Source organism: Strongylocentrotus purpuratus, unplaced genomic scaffold (assembly GCF_000002235.5).
Source record: "Strongylocentrotus purpuratus isolate Spur 01 unplaced genomic scaffold, Spur_5.0 spur5_scaffold_3, whole genome shotgun sequence".
NCBI classification, from domain to species: domain Eukaryota; kingdom Metazoa; phylum Echinodermata; class Echinoidea; order Camarodonta; family Strongylocentrotidae; genus Strongylocentrotus; species Strongylocentrotus purpuratus.
Window position 1 is genome coordinate 26,664,939 of NW_022145609.1, and position 21,899 is coordinate 26,686,837.

At 38.9% G+C, this 21,899-nt stretch overlaps 1 protein-coding gene across 1 annotated transcript; it reads left to right on the plus strand.

Moving 5' to 3' along the window:
* Positions 1–5,543: 5,543 nt before the first annotated feature.
* Positions 5,544–12,525, plus strand: LOC578092 (E3 ubiquitin-protein ligase RNF170). Its single transcript, XM_778279.5, has 5 exons — positions 5,544–5,765; positions 7,453–7,736; positions 9,495–9,568; positions 9,798–9,911; positions 11,247–12,525. Exons 1-5 carry the CDS (start codon positions 5,653–5,655, stop codon positions 11,511–11,513), a joined length of 852 nt encoding a protein of 283 aa, XP_783372.4. The 5' UTR covers positions 5,544–5,652; the 3' UTR covers positions 11,514–12,525.
* Positions 12,526–21,899: the final 9,374 nt, after the last annotated feature.

Consider the following 21,899-nt stretch of genomic DNA (forward strand, 5'->3'; position numbering starts at 1 on the left):
TCAAATACTGGCAGGTCTTCTTGGGTTTACTGGCAAGCCTAGTGGATGTGGTACCTCGATGCAGACAACACATGAGAATTCTCCAAATCCACCTACAAAAATACCTATGCCCAACGTCACAGGCAAACAAGACAATGGTTCCCAACAATTCCAGGACTCGAGCAGCAATTCAGTGGTGGCTGCACCTCCCCAATCTAACGGCAGGGAAACCTTTTCAATTCCCCCCTCCAACCCTCACGATCCTAACGGATGCATCGAAACAAGGTTGGGGAGCAGTGCTAGATCTCGACCAAACCGGGGGGGCATGGAACCCTCTGGAAAGAAATTGGCACATCAACAAATTGGAAATGGTAGCTGTCCAACGGGCCCTCCTACATTTTCAGACAGAGATCGAGGGGAAGTCAATCCTCATAAAGTCAGACAACAAGACTGTAGTGGCTTTTATCAACCATCAGGGGGGAACCAGATCAAGAACCCTGTGCTTCCTAACATTGGAAATCCTTCAGTGGTGCATCAACCAGGCAATCTTCATCCGGGCATCGTACATACCGGGCAAGGACAACTACATTGCCGATTTCATATCACGGGGGAGATATCTACCGACGGAATGGATGCTCCACCCCGTGATAACGAGACACATCTTCAATCGATTTGGCCAGCCGTCTGTCGACCTATTTGCTTCGGAACTGAACAGACAATTACAAACATATTGCACAAAACACAGGGACCCCAAGGCCCTGGCAACAGATGCGTTCTCGATCCCGTGGAACAACGTTCTCAGCTACGCTTTTCCTCCCTTTGCAATCATCACAAGGGTACTGACCAAAGTCCGGGAGGAGAATGCCACCACCCTCCTAATCGCCCCATGGTGGCCCCGTCGACCATGGTTTCCAACTCTGGTGAACCTTCTGAACGATTACCCAGTAATCCTACCAGACAGAAAGGACATACTGAGACAACCGGGGACAACACAGTACTACCCGAACCCTTCGAGACTGAAACTAACACTCTGGCCAATTACAGGGCAACAGCACTTGCGGCGGGACTTTCTGAAAGGGCTGCCGATCTTACAGCACAGTGCCTCCGAGAGTCAACTAGATCCACCTATGATTCAAGACTTCTGCACTACATCAGATGGTGCCGGGAATCAGAGATTGATCCACCCAAAGTATCTTTAGGTGAACTAGCTGAATTCCTTATCTCTCTTTATGACAAGGGTCTTTCACTTAACACTATTCGTGGCTATAGGTCAGCCATAGCTGTTATTCACAAAGGGTTTTCGAACGGCGAATCTGTATCCTCATCTATCATGCTGACAAGGTTAATGAAATCATTTTTTCTTACTAGACCCAGTAAGAAGACGTTGTCTCCTGCCTGGAGTCTCCCCAAGGTACTCCAAACTCTTAGTAGGGCCCCATATGAGCCCCTACACAAAGCTTCTCTTAAAGACCTTACGATCAAGACAGTTTTTCTCCTGACAACAGCTTCTGGTCAACGTCGCAGTTCTGTCCATGCACTTACCACCAGCTCAGGTCACATACGCTGGGAGAAGAACAAAGTAAGGCTCCTCCCACATGCACGCTTCTTAGCCAAAAACCAACGTGAGTCATCCCAGCCCCTGGAGATTGTTCTTCCTTCCATACAGTCCCTCTCCTCCATCGCTGAAGATAAACTGTGGTGTCCAGTTAGAGCTCTAAAGTGGTACATAAACAGGACACAGAACTTACGGTCATCAGAGCAACTTTTCGTTAGTTGTCTACCACCACATAAAGCTGTCTCTCGTGATACCATCTCTCGTTGGATTGTGTCGGCTATCAAATCAGCGGGCCAGGTTGCCCTCTTTTCTGACAGAATTCGAGCACATGACACAAGGGGCCTTGCTGCCTCATGGGCCCTCTTCAACGGTGCCTCCATGGAGGACATACTCAACGCTGCATACTGGTCAAGTTCAAACACCTTTACGGCATGCTACCTGTCCGATGTACTTCAGACTGAGACTGAGTTTGCAAGGGCAGTGCTGTCTTGCTCAAGATCTTAAATTGGGTAAGGAATTCACACGATGACTTATTTATGTTTTGGTCCATCATCTATCTGTGTTCCCTTCCTCCCATAGTTAACATGTGGTAATCTAGCATTAATGGTATAGGTAAGTATGGCGTAGTCTGCCGTAGATTTGTATTTTCAGTAGTGAAAATCATATCTACTAAGTAGCCATACTTACCTATACCAAACCCGCCCTCCTTCCCCTTGAGTTAGATGATGGCGTAACAGGCGCCTTGGAAAGAGGAAGTGTTATTGGCGCGGGGCCTTATATACTACTAACGGTAGGGGTTTCCTGCACTGACTCCGACGGAGTATGACGTCACAAAAAGACTTAGTCTGTGTTTACAGACTCTTTTTTGTGTTTTTCTCTAAGGAGAAAACCTTTGCCGGTAAATAGCGGGTAAAGTAAGGGAATAGCATTAATGGTATAGGTAAGTATGGCTACTTAGTAGATATGATTTTCACTACTGAAAATACAATTTTGAGAAGTGCCCCAAGGGAGAAGGCAATTAGGAGATAAACAGAAATTCATTATATTTTTGTTCACAAGGAACGGGAGAGTTGTTTGTGTCTACGTCCCAATCCACAGAACATACTGCCAATTTGAGATTCATACTCATTTAGTGATCTCATATTTCAAAAATTCATTATTATCTTATTATTGATCCAATTTAATTATTTCAAATTTCCACCATTTTGTTTTATCTTATTTTTCTGCATTCAACAAACTTATTGCAAGGGTTGGATTTCTCTTAAATGAAAACTCAACATATGCATTGACTTGTATCTCACTGAAAATAACCATTCGCATTATCATTCAATGTTTTTTTTTTTTTTTTTTTTTTTCTTTCTGTTTTTATTGTTTTTTCTGAAAAATTAACAGAGTAAAAGCAGCAATATAAAATATAATATCATCTTAAAACTACAAAACAGGCACGCACTCATGCACCCATAAACACGCACACACACACACACACACACACTCACACTCATATACTTTCCCAGAGGGCAAGTTTACAGTTCAAAAAGCCAATGAAGATGTTAATGACAACAGAGCTTTGCAAGACTACTCCTAAATTTCAGTTAAACTTGATAGACCATTTCTTAAAATGGACTTGTAACTTATTTTTCTTTTGGGCAATTTTATATTCTATTTTTTGTTTGAACTTTACCATTGAAACAAATGCTTCGAAAATAATCATTCAGTGTTTTGATGTTGCAGCGCTGAAATAAATATTCGAAAAATTAGTAATTTATCTTCATTCTTATTTTGTTTGCACCTGTCTTTATGTCTACAGTGGTTATTATCTTGTGTGAAGAAATTTAATGTATTATGTCAGGACAGCATTATTGTTGATATGAATTATTAAATGCATCTTAATTCATCATCACATCGTCACCATCTTATCATCATTGTCGTCATATAACGATTATTTGGCAAATCAGCATTTACAATGTACACATAATGCCAACATATACTATAATTAATTGGGAGAAGTTGAGAAGAAAAGAAAGTAAAGAGAGCAGAGAGAGAGAGAGAGAGAGAGAGGGAGTGAGAGACAGAGACAGAAAGGAAGAAAATGGATGATGCATGTGAAGATTTAATTTTTCTTGACCTGATTCCGACCCCCCCCCCCCTATAACCACTGGCGTACTGGTGGGGGAGCTAGGGGGGCGCCAGCCCCCCCAAATAAAATTGAACCATGACTTATTTTCAATTCCATATACAAGTGATGTATAAATGTTCGTGATATCACATGATTTTCAACAAAATGCTCGTTTCTCCATTTGAGTTGCAAACTGACACATTCCCAAATGGCCAGGAATTAAGAGCATATGTTTTTTTATAGTCACTAAGGGGCCGTGGCCCTAACAGTAACACTAGTAAAAAAATCCTTTCCAGAAGCAACTGTAACACTGCACATGTACCGTTAAAGGTACTATGTCCCTTTTGCAGCCAACCTCAAATGCTGTAGAACTTTGCAGGAATTATGAATATGTCATGTATGTCCTATCTGTGAAATTTAAACGTTAGCAGTGTCCTCATATTCAAATTATGCAAGGAAAACCGTATACTTGCTAGACTTCAATGTCAGACAGTATTGAGTGACTGACTGGCTTTTTTTTTCTTATTTGGTAATAACATACATGAAAAGAGTTGTAAAGGGTACATGAGCATTTGTCTACATCAATAACCCACTTCTTGTGATGGCCAAGATTAAACTGATTCAATCTTTGCGCAGCATAAAACGTATGACCATTCGGTACAATTGTCTGAAAATCAAGACTATTACTTTTGGGCTCTATAGCCCTAAAGTCGATTTGACAACTAATGGTCGTTATTTTCCCACTTGAAGACATTTTCAAGCCCCACCTTTTTTAGGGAAGTTCTAAATTAGTATTATCTTTCAAATGCAGTTGGAATTTAACTTTTTCATTTTTTTGGCCTGCAAATGGGACATAGTCCCTTTAAGGGGCCCAGTGGGGAAATTGAATTCAGACAAGATTAAGAGTATAGTGAACGGTACAGCGAATCGTCTTCTTTCTCTAATAATTTAATGAAACGGCAAAGCTTCCGCGCTTCGGGGGGGGGGGAACTGAATTCAGACTAGGATTAAGAGTCGGAACCGGTACAATGAATCGTCTTCTTTCTCTTATAATTTAATGAAATGTCAAAGCTTCCGGGCTTCGGGCGGGAGGGGGGGGGGAACTGAATTCAGACAAGAACACGATACAACGAATCGTCTTCTTTCTCTAATAATTTAATGAAACGTGAAAGCTCCCGCGCTTCGCGCGAGATGGTCTAAAATGAATTCAGACAATCATTAAGAGTTATTTTGTATTGAAACGTCCAAACTGCCGCGCTTCCCGCTGGAGGAGTTGGGGGGGGGGGGAACTGGATCCAAACAAGAATTAAGAGTCGAGGACGGTACAACGGATCGTCTTCTTTCTCTAATAATTTAATGAAATGTCAAAGTTTCCGCGCTTCGCGCGGGAGGGGGGAGACTGAAAAATAACTTAGTTACTGGCACCGGGTTTATAGGGTTAAATTTATAAACCTTTGGACATTGGCAAATTTGTCGGTAATTGGTTGCTCGTTTTGTCTGTAATCGGTGGCATCTATCCCCTCCCCACTCCCCCACTGACAAAGATCTAGCGACGCCCCTGATAACGACACAGTTTATACACTCGACCACACTTTGCGAAACGTTCAGCGGGGCCTGCATGTTAGTGTAGGGTGCTGCGGATTTTTTTTTTTGTCAGCCCCCCCAAACGTTTTTGCTCATTACGCCACTGCCTATAACGATGCCCTTTACATGTGTTTATATTATATATATACTGGTATTGAATTTCTTTCGGTCTAAGGCTTTGGTGGGGGAAGGGGGAGGGGGATCAAGGTTATGTAAGCATGATGCGATGGACTGGAAGATGTGAAGGGAATCTCCCTGAAACACCGCATTATATTTATAGATGATGTCATCGATACGTCATATATAGACACGTCACTCAATCATTAAACAGGGAACTCGATTTATTACCCGTAGACGTCGTTGACCTGCGCCTTGGCGCCTGTGTTTCATATTGTCATTTGTGTCTTTGACATTAGAAATGAGCCAGCCTGAAAGAGGAACGATTGTTGAAGGTATAGGGGATGAGTTCTTTCAAATCCTTGGTTTAATCATCGTAGTTGCAGTGCCTTTTTTAGTCGCCTATCGAAACAGGTACGTATGGTGGAGTTACGGGCAACCGGGATGAAACTCACCCCCGATGGTTCGGGTGATGGCGATGGCATAGTTCCGCTCACTTGTACTTACACAAATTTGAACGTATGGGATAGCCTGAAGTCAAGGGCCAGGGCTAGGTTATGATATTAAGAGATATTATTTTGATATCACCTAGCAGTAAAATACAATCAATTCAACTCACCGATGTTGGGAAAATTACTCTGAAAATTTAATTTGGAAATCTATTGTCAATCCTGGACAAAATACGTCCTCAAAAATATGGATCGTCTGCATTTTCGCAGACGTTTTTTTTCATTGGCGCTCTGCAGGTTTCGGGATACCGATCCGCCCGCTGTCAATGCGGAAAATGGATTCGGCGTAAGAAAATAACCCTAGTTCACCGTCTACTTATATGGGTTGTCTGATTTCCCGAGGATTTATCGTTCATAATGTGAAAGTCTCTGTACAAAGTCAAAGTACAATTCATCAAGCCAATCATCAAGGAATTCTTTTTTTGCATCGCCAATGCACCGATCAGAAATATGAAACGTCTGCGAAAATGCAGACGATCTTTATTTTTTAGGACGTATCAGTCTGCGTTTACGAAAACGATCCTCCTTATTCTTGGACCAGCACCCCTTCTGGTGAGGAGCTAGTACTTGTTGTAGGAACCGCTTTGTATTCATTGTGATTGTTTACCTTTCTTGGTCGCTACAAAAAAAATAAAAGTGCAAGCACTGAATCCCTGATATACACAAATTTGGTGGTAAAATGCCTTGTTTATACCTTACTATGTGGGGCATACATAAAAACCCGTAATTTTTGCGTGGGCACGAAATGTAACGTAGGGACCGAGTTGTGGTGGTCGATTTTTGATTTGGGTAAATCATGTCTTTCATGAGATGAAAATAGACGGTTCGTAACCGCTAGTGAAGTAGGCCATGACCACAGAAGAAAATCAGCTACTTCTCTCCCAAGCAAGCCGGTCTAAATTGTGCTGAAGATCTTTCTGAACAGCAGGAGAGGATACTGTGTCGTAGGTGACAGTGTTATTTGCTAACAACCTGACGTGGGAAGAAAGCGGGTCCGGGATAATCATTGTTATAATATCCTGCATACTGAGAATCTTGCAATCTGATTGGTCTAAACGAGGCCACATGATCAACTCCCTGCGATAGTACTTTTGTACAGTATTTTTTTGCTGCTGCCCCACTTGTCCCTTGAAAGTAGGTTACGCAAAATGTCAGTGTTTTTGTTAAGGCCAAACTAGTACAAGTCAACGACGCTTAATTTTAAGCGTTGGAAAAGTCAAATGCTGGAGCTAAACTGTCTGCAGAATGAGAACACCGCAAGCGAAAACCTAGTTCTTTTAATTATGTAAAATTCACTTTGAATAGACATTGCCGATGTGGGATATTATAAAAAAAATATTAACCTCGTAGTCTGTTAATATTTTCTTAATATATATAAGGAGTAGTCAGGAACAGGGTCCTAAAACACTGCCTTGCAGAACCCCTGACTTGACATTGACATAGTCAGATCTAGCCCCATAGATGAAAAAGCAAAGCTAAGATGGAGTTTGGAGGTGCGTGCAAGGTATATACTGATCAACTCATTTAGACCCTACTGACTGTAGCTGACTATGAATTTATGTTTTGTTTATTTTTATGCTTTTCACTTCCAGGTTAAGATCAATTGCGACAGGGGCTATACACCCCGAGAGTGAAGCCCATGTCCAGCATACACGCACCCAGCTCCGCTATGGCAGACCCAATGCTGATGACCATGCTGCATCAGCCAATGGGCAAGCTACGGGGGAGTCAAACGGTCAACAAAACGGTGAGGGGCAGAGCAGCGATGGACGGCATGGCATGAGTGCCCAGCCATATAACGGAGATCGACCTTGCCCTATTTGCCTTGATGAGAAAGAATGTGCAGCTGAGACGAACTGTGGTCATGTGTTTTGTGGTAGGTTTCTGGGTTCTATAGATTCTATTGCAATTGTCATTTTTAAGTTCTAGCAATGGTTTAATGATAGAAAATTTGTTTGGATAATTTTGCCCCCCCCCCCAAACAAACAAACGAAAAGGAAGAGGAGAAAAGGAGACAAATAGAGAAAAGGAGAATGAAAAGATGAAGGGGGAATAAAGGAGGAAGGAAGGAAAGAATAAGAAGGAAAGAAAAGATAGACAAAGAGCTCAAGAACAGCATGATCTGTGATCACTATGATCACTATCTACAGTACAGAGAGAGAGAGGGAGAAAAAGAAAGAGAGACAGAGAGAGAGAGAGAGTGAGAGAGAGAGAAAGGGTGAGAGAGATAATCCTATTAAAGGAAAATCCGACCTTAGACAACTACTCTAAAAGAAAGCAGAAAAATCAGAGAAGCAGACTGGTGAAAATTTTAACGAAATTGGGCTAAACAAAATTATGAATTTTTAAAGCTTATCTGCCGTAGTTTACAGAAGGGATTAGACCGCTCTGCAAGGTCACTGGACAGGTGGTTATCTCATCAACTCAGCTCTCATTTAACATAAGAAAAAGAGGATCATGGGGGACCAATGGTCACCGATTAGGCATGGTTTGTTATATAGAGGGCGCAAGTAGCTACCAGTAGTGCGGTGGGCCTTTAAAAGGTGTAATCATTATACCGGTACATAGTATTACATACGGGTGCTTCAAATTGGCTGAATAGGTAATGTCACTGCGACAAAGTGCTTGACTACTTTCCCATTTGTTCTAACACTCAAAATGACTAAAAAAAAATTATGGCTAAGGAGGGTCTATTCTCTGTAGAGGACCCATAATAATATGCTATCCATAATATATTTTGAGTAGTTCCCCAAGGGAGAAGGCACTTAGAAGAAAAACAGATATTAATGATACTTTTTGTACACAACAAACGGGAGAGTTGTCAGTGACTTTGTCACAATCCACTGACCAATTTGCAAATTTGTGATTTTTTGAGATTTAGTGATCTCATATTCAAACGTGCAAACTCTCTTATTAAAGGGCAATCCAACTGTTGTAACGAGTTGATTTGTATGAAATCTGAAAAATTGAGATAATCACAATAGCGAAGGTTTGAAGTAAATTGGACCAATAATAAGAATGTTATGACTTATGAATGTTTGAAATATGAGATTACTGTCATTATTTTTAGTCAGATTTAATTCAAACTTTCATGATTCTGCTTCTCTATTTTTCTGCTTTCTTAATGTTTAAAGATAAACTTGAGTTCTGGTAAAAAAAAGAAAATGAATTCTCACAGAATCAAAGTAATGAGCATAGAAAGATAAGGAAATCAAGGTAAGTAGCCCCGACACCTTTTGTGTAGTCCTATATACACCTTTCTGTGTACAGCGCTTGTTACTTTACCTAGACTGGGCCAAATTTATTATGATTTTGATGACTCAAGAACCTTGCAGTACACACCAATACTTACATGCTACATGATCAACGTATTCTGATCCATTCAACACCTTTTCTTTCACAATGCAATCGCATGACCAGAACTCTACTTTATCTTTAATAGTACACATGTAGTTGTCTTTTAAGGTTGGATTACCCTTTAATAGTTGGATTTATTTCAAACTTTCGCCATTATGTTTCTTCTAATTTTCTGCTTTTATACAAATGAACTTGTTACAAATGATGGATTGCCTTTAAAGACTTGAGGATCAACTCTGTATTTTCACAATATGATGTGTTTCTTGTTTTTTACAAGGTAACTGTTTAATTGCATACTGGAGACACGGTACATGGCTTGGTGCTATAAGCTGCCCTGTGTGTAGACAAATGGTAAGCATTGAACCAAACTACCAGTAGTGTTTAGATAATGACAATTTTGTAAAAACATGAATAGGGATATTTTGTTTTTGTTTTGTTATTAGTATTATTTTTATTTTTATTATCATTTTTTTTCTTCTTCAAACTGCTATACTATCATTATTGTTGTTGATACTATAAACATTCATTATTATTATTTTCATTATTATTTCCCATGATTGCATGTCATGCTTTCTTCCAGGTAACAATCATCCTACCAGTCTTCCAAGAAGATGAACAGAATAGCGGTGAGGGGGGAAGAATTATGGCCGAAATCAGGGATTATAATCGAAGATTCTCAGGAGAGCCAAGACCGGTGAGTTGGTGGAGGAGATTTTCAAGATTCTGGCCGAAGTCTTGGTGAATACAATAGAAGAGCAAGCTTTGAAAGGCCAAGAATTGCATCCTGTAGTACCCTATATTTGCCTTATTCTTCATAGAGAAAATCACAACTAAAAATATATCATTATAGATCATGGTCCAATTTCATTTATTTATTTATTTATGCATGCTATACTATCATATCAAGAATATGATATCAAGTTTCAAGTTTCATTTTTACAATCCATTTGAATAGACTTCACATGAAAAAGAATATAACAAAGTTTTATCAAAGACAAGTTGCAACTATCATACAATTTAAAGAATGAACACACAAAGGTGATGAAATATAAGCATGCTATACTATCATATCAAGAATATGATATCAAGTTTCAAGTTTCATTTTTACAATCCATTTGAATAGACTTCACATGAAAAAGAATATAACAAAGTTTTATCAAAGACAAGTTGCAACTATCATACAATTTAAAGAATGAACACACAAAGGTGATGAAATATAAGCAAATAGAGCTTTAATCGTTACAACACCTTTCAGATATATTATATGGCAAATAAAATTTGTAAAGGGTTGTGAACTAAAGCTTGATGAAACTTGATAAAACTTGTTATCAATAACAAGTTACATATACCTTTTATAAGCTACTGAAATCATGACGTTTGATTGGCTTACAGCAAATTTGTAAAAGATATTAGGCATTTGTGAAACAGGGCCCAGTTGTTACAAGTGACTGATGATACTCATGCTGCATATGTTTTTGTTGTACCTGTATTGAAGTCAGAGGCTGATAAAAGCATTATCTAGGTCAAAACCACAACTAAATTGGTAGATTTATTTCATTGTTTTATATATCGCCAAGAGTCAACCTTTTCGTCCTGTCAAAATTACCATCCGGTTTGTAAATAAATAAACGAACATCATGTAAATATGACACATCATTTTCTCATATTTATTTATTGACTGATTTCATTTTGTCATAGTAATTTAATTTTGTATAGACTAAAGAGCTTGATGATGATCTCAGAAAAAAATTGGTTAAACCAGGGACTGGTTTCACAAAGCCTTTTTTTCAATGACAAATGACAAAAATCAGTGACAAATATGCTGATAACTAATCAGAAGCAAGGATTCCACTAGCTTATAACAAAAACTGTCATTTGTCACTAATGACTAGTTTTTGTGAAACGGGGCCCAGGTCCAAGTTTCCCACCTTTATGAATGAGCCAATGCCCATTGAAAGACATCAGAACTTTTTTGTTGTTGGTCATATCCCCAACTTCCTATTTCTTCTTCTCTCATTGCCGTTTTTAGTTTATGGACTACATCTACGATCTTCCAACCCTGCTACGTCATACGGCCCGTGACTTCTTCTCACTCCACGGGATCGTCTGGATGTTCCGTCTGAGGATCATCTTCTGCTTCGCGGCGGCCCTCCTGTACCTTATCTCTCCTCTGGACATCATTCCTGAGGCTGTCTTTGGATTTTTTGGATTCTTTGACGACATCTTTGTGGTCCTTATCTTGGCTATCTATGTGACAGGCATATACAGGGGCATCGTGGCACAGAGGATGGAATAGAGGCGATGTCAAAAGTCATGAATTCTGCACGGAGCACTGCTTAGCATTTGAAAGAACTTCTAGTGGGACCTGAAGGTTAAAGGAAGTGTAGCATGACGAGACTACGTGTCTTTCTCGTGGCCTGACTCAAAGCCAATCCGGTATAATACGACTACGGACGACGCAACCGCAGCAATCACATGCGTCCCACATACGCGAAATTGTGCAGTTGTCCAAAAGAAGACGAAGATGGCGTTACCCAGTATTTGCCAAGCTACACTCCCTTTAAAGGAAGGCAGATGGAATGAGTGGACCCAATATTCTTCAGGATACTCTAGGCCTATGTAGTAGCTAGGGTCCTTGCCTGTATGTAACACACTGGTTCTACAAACTTCTTACGTCGAAACTTGCTATGCTTCACTACCCCACACTCATCAAATTCCTGCCTTCAACCCTTGATCAAACACTATACCTGAATTTATCTCTAACGACCTGAAACCCAATTGCATAAAGTACAGACTGGAGCAATGATCGTGTCAAACTTGGTGATAATACCAGGCATGGGAGACTCCAAACAGAGAAATGACAAAAGATACTTGACAAGTTGACATACAGTCAACAGCTCAATTATTCATACCCTTACCAAGTTCACATAAAGGAAATGGGGCACTAACAAGGAATACAGCACTTATTAGAAAGAAAAAGGGGCACTTATCAGAGGTTTAAAAAAAAAGGACCAGCCCGCACCTGAGAAAGGGCACTTGTTAAGAGAGGGTAAGGGGCATTTATTACAATGGAAAAGGGGCACTTGTTGATGTAAAAAAGGCACTTATCAGAAAGTGCTAAGGTTCACTTATTAGAAAGAAAAAGGGCCACTTTGGGGATACTTGAAATAGTGGGGGCACTGTGCCTCAGCACCCCCTCCCCTCCTCCATGAGTGCTGCCTCTGGCTTGTTCGTAATAAAAGAAAGGGACAATTTGTGGGAAATAGTAAGTGATAGGTTGAAAGATGAGCAGCAGTCAAGGAGACACATAATCAAAGGCATCTACCTGATTTTTGTTTTCTTTTTCTAAAGTCACATTTATACCTCCACTCAGTTCTTTTTTTCTCAAAATCATGGCCTTATATATCTCTATGGAGTGCCTTAACAATCGTTAAAGACTATATGAAAATGGAAAGCAATGCCGTTATTTACTAATTACATGTTTCAGTTACAGTGTTTAGTGAAACTTGATAGTACATTGCCTAGTTAGCAAGCAATCCTGTGATGTCCTGGGGGGCGTTTCACAAAACTTGTCATCAGTGACAAATGACAGTCTTTGTTAAAGCTACTGAAATCCTTGCTTCTGATTGGTTATCAGCAGATTTGTCAGTGATTTTTGTCATTTGTCATTGAAAAAAGGCTTTGTGAAACGGGCCCCTGGTCTGTTTAACTGCTTTGATGTATATCTCATTGTACACCTGTATATTCATGTTAATGTAGACCATGGGATGACATGGGGAAGAAGGGCTCTGTTTTTCATTTTCGTGGTCCACCTCGTCCACCTAAAAATTTGTGTAGCAGGGTAATTTTTGGTGCTGGATTTAATTTCCATATGCAGACTAGAGCCATCTATATACAGAGTTTGGCCAACTTGGTTTCACTGCGTCACAACATGGCAAATATTCTTTTGTTTTGTGCTTGCCCAACAAAGCAGAAGTCACCATATTGTGTCCAACTCAAACTGGGTTGGCCAAACTCTGTGTATAGATGGCTCTGATGCAGGTCATAGTAAGCTACACTCACACAAGGAAATTAATGCATTGTGTTAATGTTAGATTATACAAATATTGCATGTTCCGTCTTTCAATGTATGAAATTATAAAACCCAACAACAGTTGAAATATAATGGTATGAGGGGAATTATAAATATGGACATATATGTTATATTAACCAAGGAATGCACTTAATATTTAGTTTATTAAATTGAAAGTATTTGTGATCTCATACATTTCTCCATTGAAGTTGTGCCCCCTTGTGTCAGATGTGTACAGATAAGACAATGCTAACAATGGGTAGGCGCAGGGAAGAGACGTGCGAAGTCTAATTCACTTTTATACGCTTTTTACCGTGCAAAAAATGTTATTATATTACGTGCTCGTTGAGTGTCATGTGACACCTTTTAAGCTAATAGGATACCTTTTGATAAATTGACCCGACTTATATTGTTTATTGGCTACGGTATGAGACAACACAATGGCCTTCAGTATCAGTAAGTGGTTCAGCTTAAAGTTGACTTACTAAAGTAAAATGCTTAGATGTGATCTTGAAAAAGATGTTAGCCATTTTACCTAACCAAGCTTGATGCCAACTGAAACACTGGCACAATTCAAGTATTGAATTGAATACTGGCCCAGAACCATTCTTTAAGACACTTTGAATTTGGGTCAGGACTTTCAAAATTTATCATTCTGTTTCATCTGCATGCTGGTACTTTGTATTTATGAGCTGTAAAATATTACTTCTGTTTCAAAGGTATTAATAATAATAATAATAATATTTATTTTTTATATAGCGCTTAATAATACAAATGTCTCTAAGCGCTTTACAAATATACTATTACCCCGGTCATTGGATTCAGTGCTAGCCTGACACAATGTGTGCACAATCTCCACTCCCTGGGGAGTATTCCTGCCAGGCGTTACTTGACGCTCAAAAACTGTTTGACCAACAATGACGGCCGCATCCTACCGGGTACCCATTCGACACCTGGGTGGAGAGTAGCAAGTGCAGGTTAATATCTTGCCATATTAAAATGAAATAGAAAGTGATTTGCAAACAGACAAGTCCACACACATGCTTAATTTCTTTTGGGGAGGGCCTCCTAGAAAAAAAATTATTTGAATTCTGTATGAGTCTTATCATGTTTTCCTTTACATCGTTTAGTGTGAATATCTCTTACAGATTTTGAAATGATTTTATTCTCTAACAAAATACTTTTTTTTGGGGGGGGGGCGGTGATTTTTCCCATGTAATCATGAAAGTTCATTGCCTGTTGACGGCCCGGCCCCCCCACTCAGAGGTCGGAATGACCGCATGCGTGTTGCCAAAATGTCCGGTAAAGGGGTACTTTTCGTGCGACAAAGTCCGGCCCGAGAATTGTAAAAAAAGGGGTGTATTTGACTTTTCACCCGGAGATTTCTTTAAAAGGGGGGTGTTTTTCTTTTTCTCTCTCATGTCTTTGGACTCCTGAGAAATTATTCCGAATTAAGGGGGGTACATTGAGCATTTTTCCTGATTTAGGGGGGTCTCCAAGGCAGGAAAAGCACGCGAAAAGCACGCGAAAGGGGGGTTTGGAAATGTTGGCAGTCCTCAGATAGGGGGTGCTTTCAAAAAAAGGGTACGAGCATATGCGTACCCTAAATAACACTGAGTGGGGGGGCCGGGGTTGACGGTAGTCCAATTTTGCAAAGGACAAATTATAAATATTAAAGCACAAATGAATGACGGTCCTTATATCATCAACAATTCTGTTGGCACTTTGTTCCGTTTAATGTAGTTTTGTAAAGATGAGAGATAGCCTGTAATCATGCCTAAGTCTTTTGGTCCTTTGGTCGCCCGTATAGTTTTCTTTCCTGTGGCCACCATCAAGCTCTAGCTTAAGATGGCAGTCTCCAGCATTTTTCAATTTTGAAATGATTTTTCAACTATGTGGTGTTTCTTTTTAAAGGTATACTTATTTAATTGATTTATATTATGATATGATTATATATGTATTTTGAATGAAATAAAATAAAATAAAATAAACATCTCTTTTGAAAATACACTGTGGTCCAAAAAAGGTAAATTCTTTTGTGTATTTACTTCTTTTGTTCATTTTTAGCTCTTTGTCATTGCTGTTGTAAAAGTATAATTTTCTGGCACTAATTTTCATTAATTTCATTTCTTGTCTCTTTTCACTTTCCATATATTTTCCCACTAGAGTTCTTGTGCATGTTAACTCAACACGGTTGCTAGACTTGTTTATAATCCTAGGAAAGTCCAAGCTAGATGTATTTTGTCCATTACATTAGGCCAAATAAATAAAAATAAAAAATGTTTAGCGCCCTGTTTTTTTCGAAAAATAGGAAGGAGGAGGCCTTTTTTTTCTTTTTTTCTTTCAAAATGGCCGCTCGGTACATTTTTCCTGACAGTCGGGCTATTTTTCAAGATGGCCGCCGACATTTTTTTTTTTTTTTTCTTTAAAAGAAAAAAAAAAATCAAAAAATCAAATAATCAAAAAATTTCAACAAAAAAAAAAGAAGAAAAATAAGGAGGCGGCCCCCAAAAAGGAAGCGGGCGGGGACGCTCAACATGTAATTTTTTTTTAATGGCCTTACCATTATCATATAAACTTTGAGTATATTCTATTATTCTGAAGCTTAGATCAGACAAAATACGAAAAAGAATGACAGATTTAATGTGAATTCATGTCCAGAACTCCTCAATATGTATGGGACACCAAATAACCAAGGACTTGCCCTCTTATTTATATATTTTTTTATGAAAGGAAATCAACCTGGGTTTATCCTAAAAAGGGAATACATAACTCATATTTCGTCTGTGTAGTTTGTCAACAAGAGTTTGCCCTCATTGGATGAGTACAGTGTAACTTCTTATTATTAGTTTATAATAATTACTGAGTATAGTTGGTCAACAGGAGTTAGCCACCTTCTAATTATTTATTTTACAATTTTCAAGGACAATTTGTGCCTTAAATACTTTTCATATATGGCATACATTTGTATTGTGTAACCATACTCTGCAGGCCCGCAACTTTTTAGTTTTAGGAAACTATTCTTCAGAATTAGATTCCAGTCGTCTTGACACCAAGATACTCAAGAAAAGACAAACGCATGAAACAAAATGAGTTGTGGAATATTTGTAATAATAGACGTTCAAAGCAGATTCGGAGCTAGGAAACAAGGGGAAAATATAAAGAGGTAAGTTTCCCTACTTTTAACTCGCAAAATGATAATGAATTTGCATTTCTTTTTTTTTATTTGAAGCATAATTCACGGTCATATTTTTACATAAAAATGTAAAAATGGCATCTTTGATATAAACTGTATGTGCTATATACAGCTTTGAACAAGAACTGATATCCCTTGTGTAATATTATTATACACATCGTACATGCACTATATATATTAATGAAAAGGAATGTAATTGCAAATTGTATTCCCTTATATTTTAGTGCATGTCAAAGATATACAGGTTCCACGAAGAAATTTGCGGAGTGTGATGATATTATAACATTTTGACATAAGAAAGTACTGTTTCTGAACTTGTCATCGAGTAGGAAAAAAGGGAATCCTTGAAATAAATAAAAAATTTAAAATAATCAAAATTAGGAAGTATGAGTTGATTTTGAACATGAGTTCTGTGAACTGGATTCCTAGTGTGTTACATCTCTTAAATTATAGATGCTGTATCATCATAATTTGAGGTCAAATAATTTATGTATGTGCCATTGCCACCATTCATATTTCCTTGCTTTCCATAGCCTACAGAGATTTAACTTTTTTTTGTTATTACTTTTTTTACCAAAAGATGAATAGTATTTGTGAAATGTATATCTAAAATGTGTTATTTTTAGTTCGTTGATACATTCGTGCAAGGCCACGCTTATTTTCAGGTGTGATCACAATTTTGTCTTTCTTTAGTTTTTTCTTTGAACAATAATTGATCGCAATGTATTTTTTTTCTAAATATGCAATTCATTTACTATATACATTTTTGAATGCTTATTAATAAACGAGGAAATCTTTAGGAAACAATAGTATCTGTTGTGTGTTTGATAGCTTGCTGTAATATCAAAGCTTAACATTTTTTGTTGCCTATGGCAACCCGCAATAATTACCGGCGAAATTAACACTAGCTTAACACTAGCCAATCAAAATAATGCTTTAAAGGTGAGAGAATTTATTGCCAATTTAAAAGCCTGGGTAAGCACTAATTTTTGTTTTCCTTCACGGGGGGGGGGGGGGGGACATCCTTTTTTCCTCAACATCCACCCCAAGCCCTTGGTCTGGCGTATCTCCCTTATTCCACGCCAATATTTACCAAACAAGGTACTGCATGGTGTCGATGGATTGCAATTCGGATGTTCAAAATGGCGTTTGTATTCTATTGTCATCTCTGTTTTTTTTGCCTAGTTCATTTCTCTAGATTGAAAATTTTGCTTGCGAGGCTGCAGTGAAAAAATCTACATCTTATGAAGAGGAAAAAACAATCTTGATGGGGTTTTAGAATTATCTAATTATGAAATACTGCAAAAACCTAAAATAAGTAACATAATTATATAAGTGAGCTTGGGGGATTAAAGAAAAAGTTGCTCTCAGTCGCTTTACATTTTAAGGGCACATGTAATCGCACCCCCCCCCCTTGACCGCCAAAGGGGGGGGGGGCTATCTCCAAAAAAAAGTAAAATTAACGTGTTTTTACACGTTTTTTCACAGGGCGGTGCCCTCAGAAACTCAGGGGTTTTATAAATCAAATTATCGTCGGTTGAGTGTAATTTTATACCTTATTTGTGACACTGGTAGGTCACGAATTGGCGTGGGGTCCAGAGGGCGGAGCCCCCGGAAGCTCAGGGGTTTTGGGCCATAAATAACGGTCAGATGAGCATGTTTTTATACCTTATTTGTGACACTGGCAGGACACAAATTGGTGTTGGGTCCAGGGGGCGGAGCCCCCAGAAGCTCAGGGGTTTCATACATTAAAATAATTATCGTCAGATGAGCATTTTTATACCTTATTGGGGACACTGGCAGGTCACGAATTGGTGTGGGGTCCAGGGGGCGGAGCCCCCGGAAGCTCAGGGGTTTTGGGCAATAAATAACGGTCAGATGAGCATATTTTATACCTTATTTGTGACACTGGCAGGTCAAGAATTGGCGTGGGGTCCAGGGGCAGAGCCCCCGGAAGCTCAGGGGTTTTGAGTGGGCAATAAATAACGATTAGATGAGCATATTTTTGTATCTATTTGTGACACTAGCAGGACACAAATTGGTGTTGGGTTTAGGGGGCGGAGCCCAAGAAGCTCAGGGGTTATATACATTCAATTATCTCATTAAATCTCATTAAATTAATAAGCTCAGGGGTGTTAAGCATTAAATTACCGTCAGATTAGCATCCAGCCGTCCGCATTAGGATCTTAGGTGGGGTCCAGGGGGCAGAGCCACCGGAAGTCAAGGGGTTTTAGGCATTTCATTACAGTCGGATGAGCATATCTTGAGACCTTTGATATCTTTACCCTTTTATGTCTTTTTTTTTTCCTTCTTTTTTTTCCTTCTTTTTTTTTCCTTCTTTTTTTCCTTCTTTCTTTTCCCCTTCTTTTTTCCCCCTTTTTTACCTTTTGTTCCCTTCTTTTTTTTTGCCCCGCCCCCCCCCCCTGGATCCGCTACTGCATGTAACGGAGAAGGGAAAGAGACACTTTTTAGAAAAGAAAAGGAGCACGTGTTGAAGTAAGCTGGGTAATTATCAGAGGTGAAAATGGGGCACTTCTCACAACCAGCTGAAAAGGGGCACTCGCTGGAGATGAAAAGGAGCTTTTATAAGAATGAAAAAGGGGCAATTATTTTTAAAGGGACACCTATCGGGCATTTATCAGACTCTGAAGTGTAAAAAGGTCGTTTATGAGAAGGAAAAGGGGCACTTGTCAGAAGAAAAAAGAAAGCACGTGTAAAAGTAACAGGGGCACTCATCAGAGATGAATAGTGACTATGAAAAATTGTATACCTTACCCTAAAAGTTTTCTGCACACGATTGTGGCATTTTCCTAGATTAACAATTTAACAATGTAATCTGCGTGCTCCTTTTTGTGTGTATGATTTGTGAATTATGTATCCTTTTAACGTAATATAAGCGATGTGTGATTTAAACACCTTTTTTTCTTCAAAAATGTGGCTGTTTTGTATACCCTGAATGAGTCTGCCTCCAATGGCAATACCCTTTTCCTTCATGTGTGTGTACGCGCATGGTGTACAAGCTGGTTCATTACCACGGGAATCAATAAATGCATTCATTATTTTAGGATTCATTGTTTGAGTCATTATGACTACTCGAGTACTGGTATCTTTTATTCATAAATGTTATTATTTCAGATCAAGATTATTTAAAGTGACACACATGTTTTCATTATGATCATACTAGTTCTGCATTTTGTAGATAGGCCTACATATTAGTTAGATATAAATTTGAGCGTTATCAATCGCATTCTTGTGTATTCATTTTTTTTGCGGAATGTAATAATATGTATGGAAGGTCCAAAATCATGATGGTAAGGTTATTTCTATCTTTAAATATCTTTTTCTAGATAAAGAAACTGATAAGTTTCATAAAATTACTTGCTTTAAATAAATTTTAGCACGGGCCCTCATTACTATGATAATCAGGATATAGAATGAAAGACATTTCCTTTTTGAAAGGGATCTTTGTTATGGCTATACTTACCTTAATGCCATTAGTGTGCATCTAATATTTTGACTTAACTTGAAGCTGATGGAAAACATTCCTAAATGTCCCAAAATGTTTGAAAATACCGTCCATTTCACTACTAAACCCTTTATTTGACAGTATTATAAGGGATACTATAAGTCTGTGTTGTAGCGTATTTAGGCCTATGTCATATCCAAATGCTTGCATTCATTTCGATGATACTAAAGCCTGTCATTCCTTGAAGTATAACTGCATATAATCTGAGTCTAATATGATGTTGTTTAGTGACGTAAGGTTCAATAGCGTAGCGGGGGGGGGGGGGGCGTGTCCCGGGCGCCACTTTTTAAAGGGGCGCCAAATTATCGGTGACAAAAAAGAAAAAAAATCAATGATTGGTATTGGTTAAACTGATACAGTTTTTGTTATAAATACGACATTCATCTTCCATACGGGTTTTCTAATACGGTTATCTATATCGAAAATCGAAAGCTTCCGTGACAAAGTGACCCCCATGATCTTTTGAAACGATTTGTTGGAGTGAAATGGATGTTATCTTGTCGTAGCGACTGTTCATTAAATCAATTAGGCCTATGAGAAAAGACTAGCCTGGCTGCCCGGCTATCGAAACTCGAACAAAGTCAAGGTAAGTATAGGATATAATTAGGCCTACGTATTACTGAAACAAAATAGAATAAAGAGCCCTTATCAACTGACAAAATGGAAGAAAATCTAAGCGTTTTAAGGTCTAAAAACCCAAGAGCCTTCCGGTGGCTCTGACCCTGGACTCTCGCTGGGCTTTGCCTATGGACCCAGAGGCGGCGGAGCCGGGGAGGGGGCAAAGCGCCCCTTTGTACATATAAAAGGTGCCCCCTTTTACTTCAGATAAATGCCCTTTAAAAAAAATTAAAATAGGTGCCCGTTCTACATTCCTATATGTGCCTCTTACCATAATTGCCCCTTTTCAAATCTGACAGGTGCCCATTTCCCTCCCGAACAAGTTCCCTCAGTTTATTTTGTAATAAGTGCCCCCTTCCCCTTCTAATAAGTGCCCCTTTTCATCTTTGATGAGTGCCACTTCTCACCTCTGATGAGTGCCCCTTTTCTTTTTACACTTGCCCTTTTTTCTTCCTTGTAGGCTAAGTACCCTTTTTCTTTCTGATAAATGATTCTTCTAAAACCTCTGAAAGAAGCCTTTATTAAAATTCATAGACTATGAAATTTTATTTTGTCGAAGGAAAATGTGAACCTGGTTCTTTTTTAAAAAGTGTCCTTTTCCCTTTGGAAACGTGCCCCCGATTCTTTTCACCATAAACTGTGTTCCTAACTTAAAGCAACTGGTAGCAAATTTTTCTTTAATTTCACCCACAGCTCGCACGCATTTTTAAATTGATATAATTTTGTTTCTTAATTATTAAAGATAATTTTAGTCTTTCATGATGAGATTATAATCCTGTATAAATATTGCGATATTTTATGATCTTTAAAATGTTCTTTCCTCGTGGAAATACATAGCGGTTTCTAATATTCTATTTTCACGAAATTGACGTTATTTCCAGATAAATTTTAACAAAACTGAATTTCTTTTGCGGCACCTCAGGGTGTCACGACACCACGGTTAAAAGAACGCTGGTAAAGGCCATAATAATATTTCCCGACGGACCCTCCATGATCCTTGAATAATGACCCAACTTAACCTAGATATCCCCCCCCCCCACTCGATCCGGGAACGGAGGGACTGCATTCATGTTCCCCAAATCTCCGGTAAAGGGGTATTTTTCACGCAACAAAGTCTGGCTCGTAATACACTAAAAATCGGTCGGTATTGACTTTACACATCAGACTTAGGGGGGGGGGGGGGTGCAACATGACATACGTTCACCCTAAATAATTGACACTGAGTGTGTGTGTGGGGGGGGGGGCAGTGGTGGGAGGGGCGGAGGGCCCG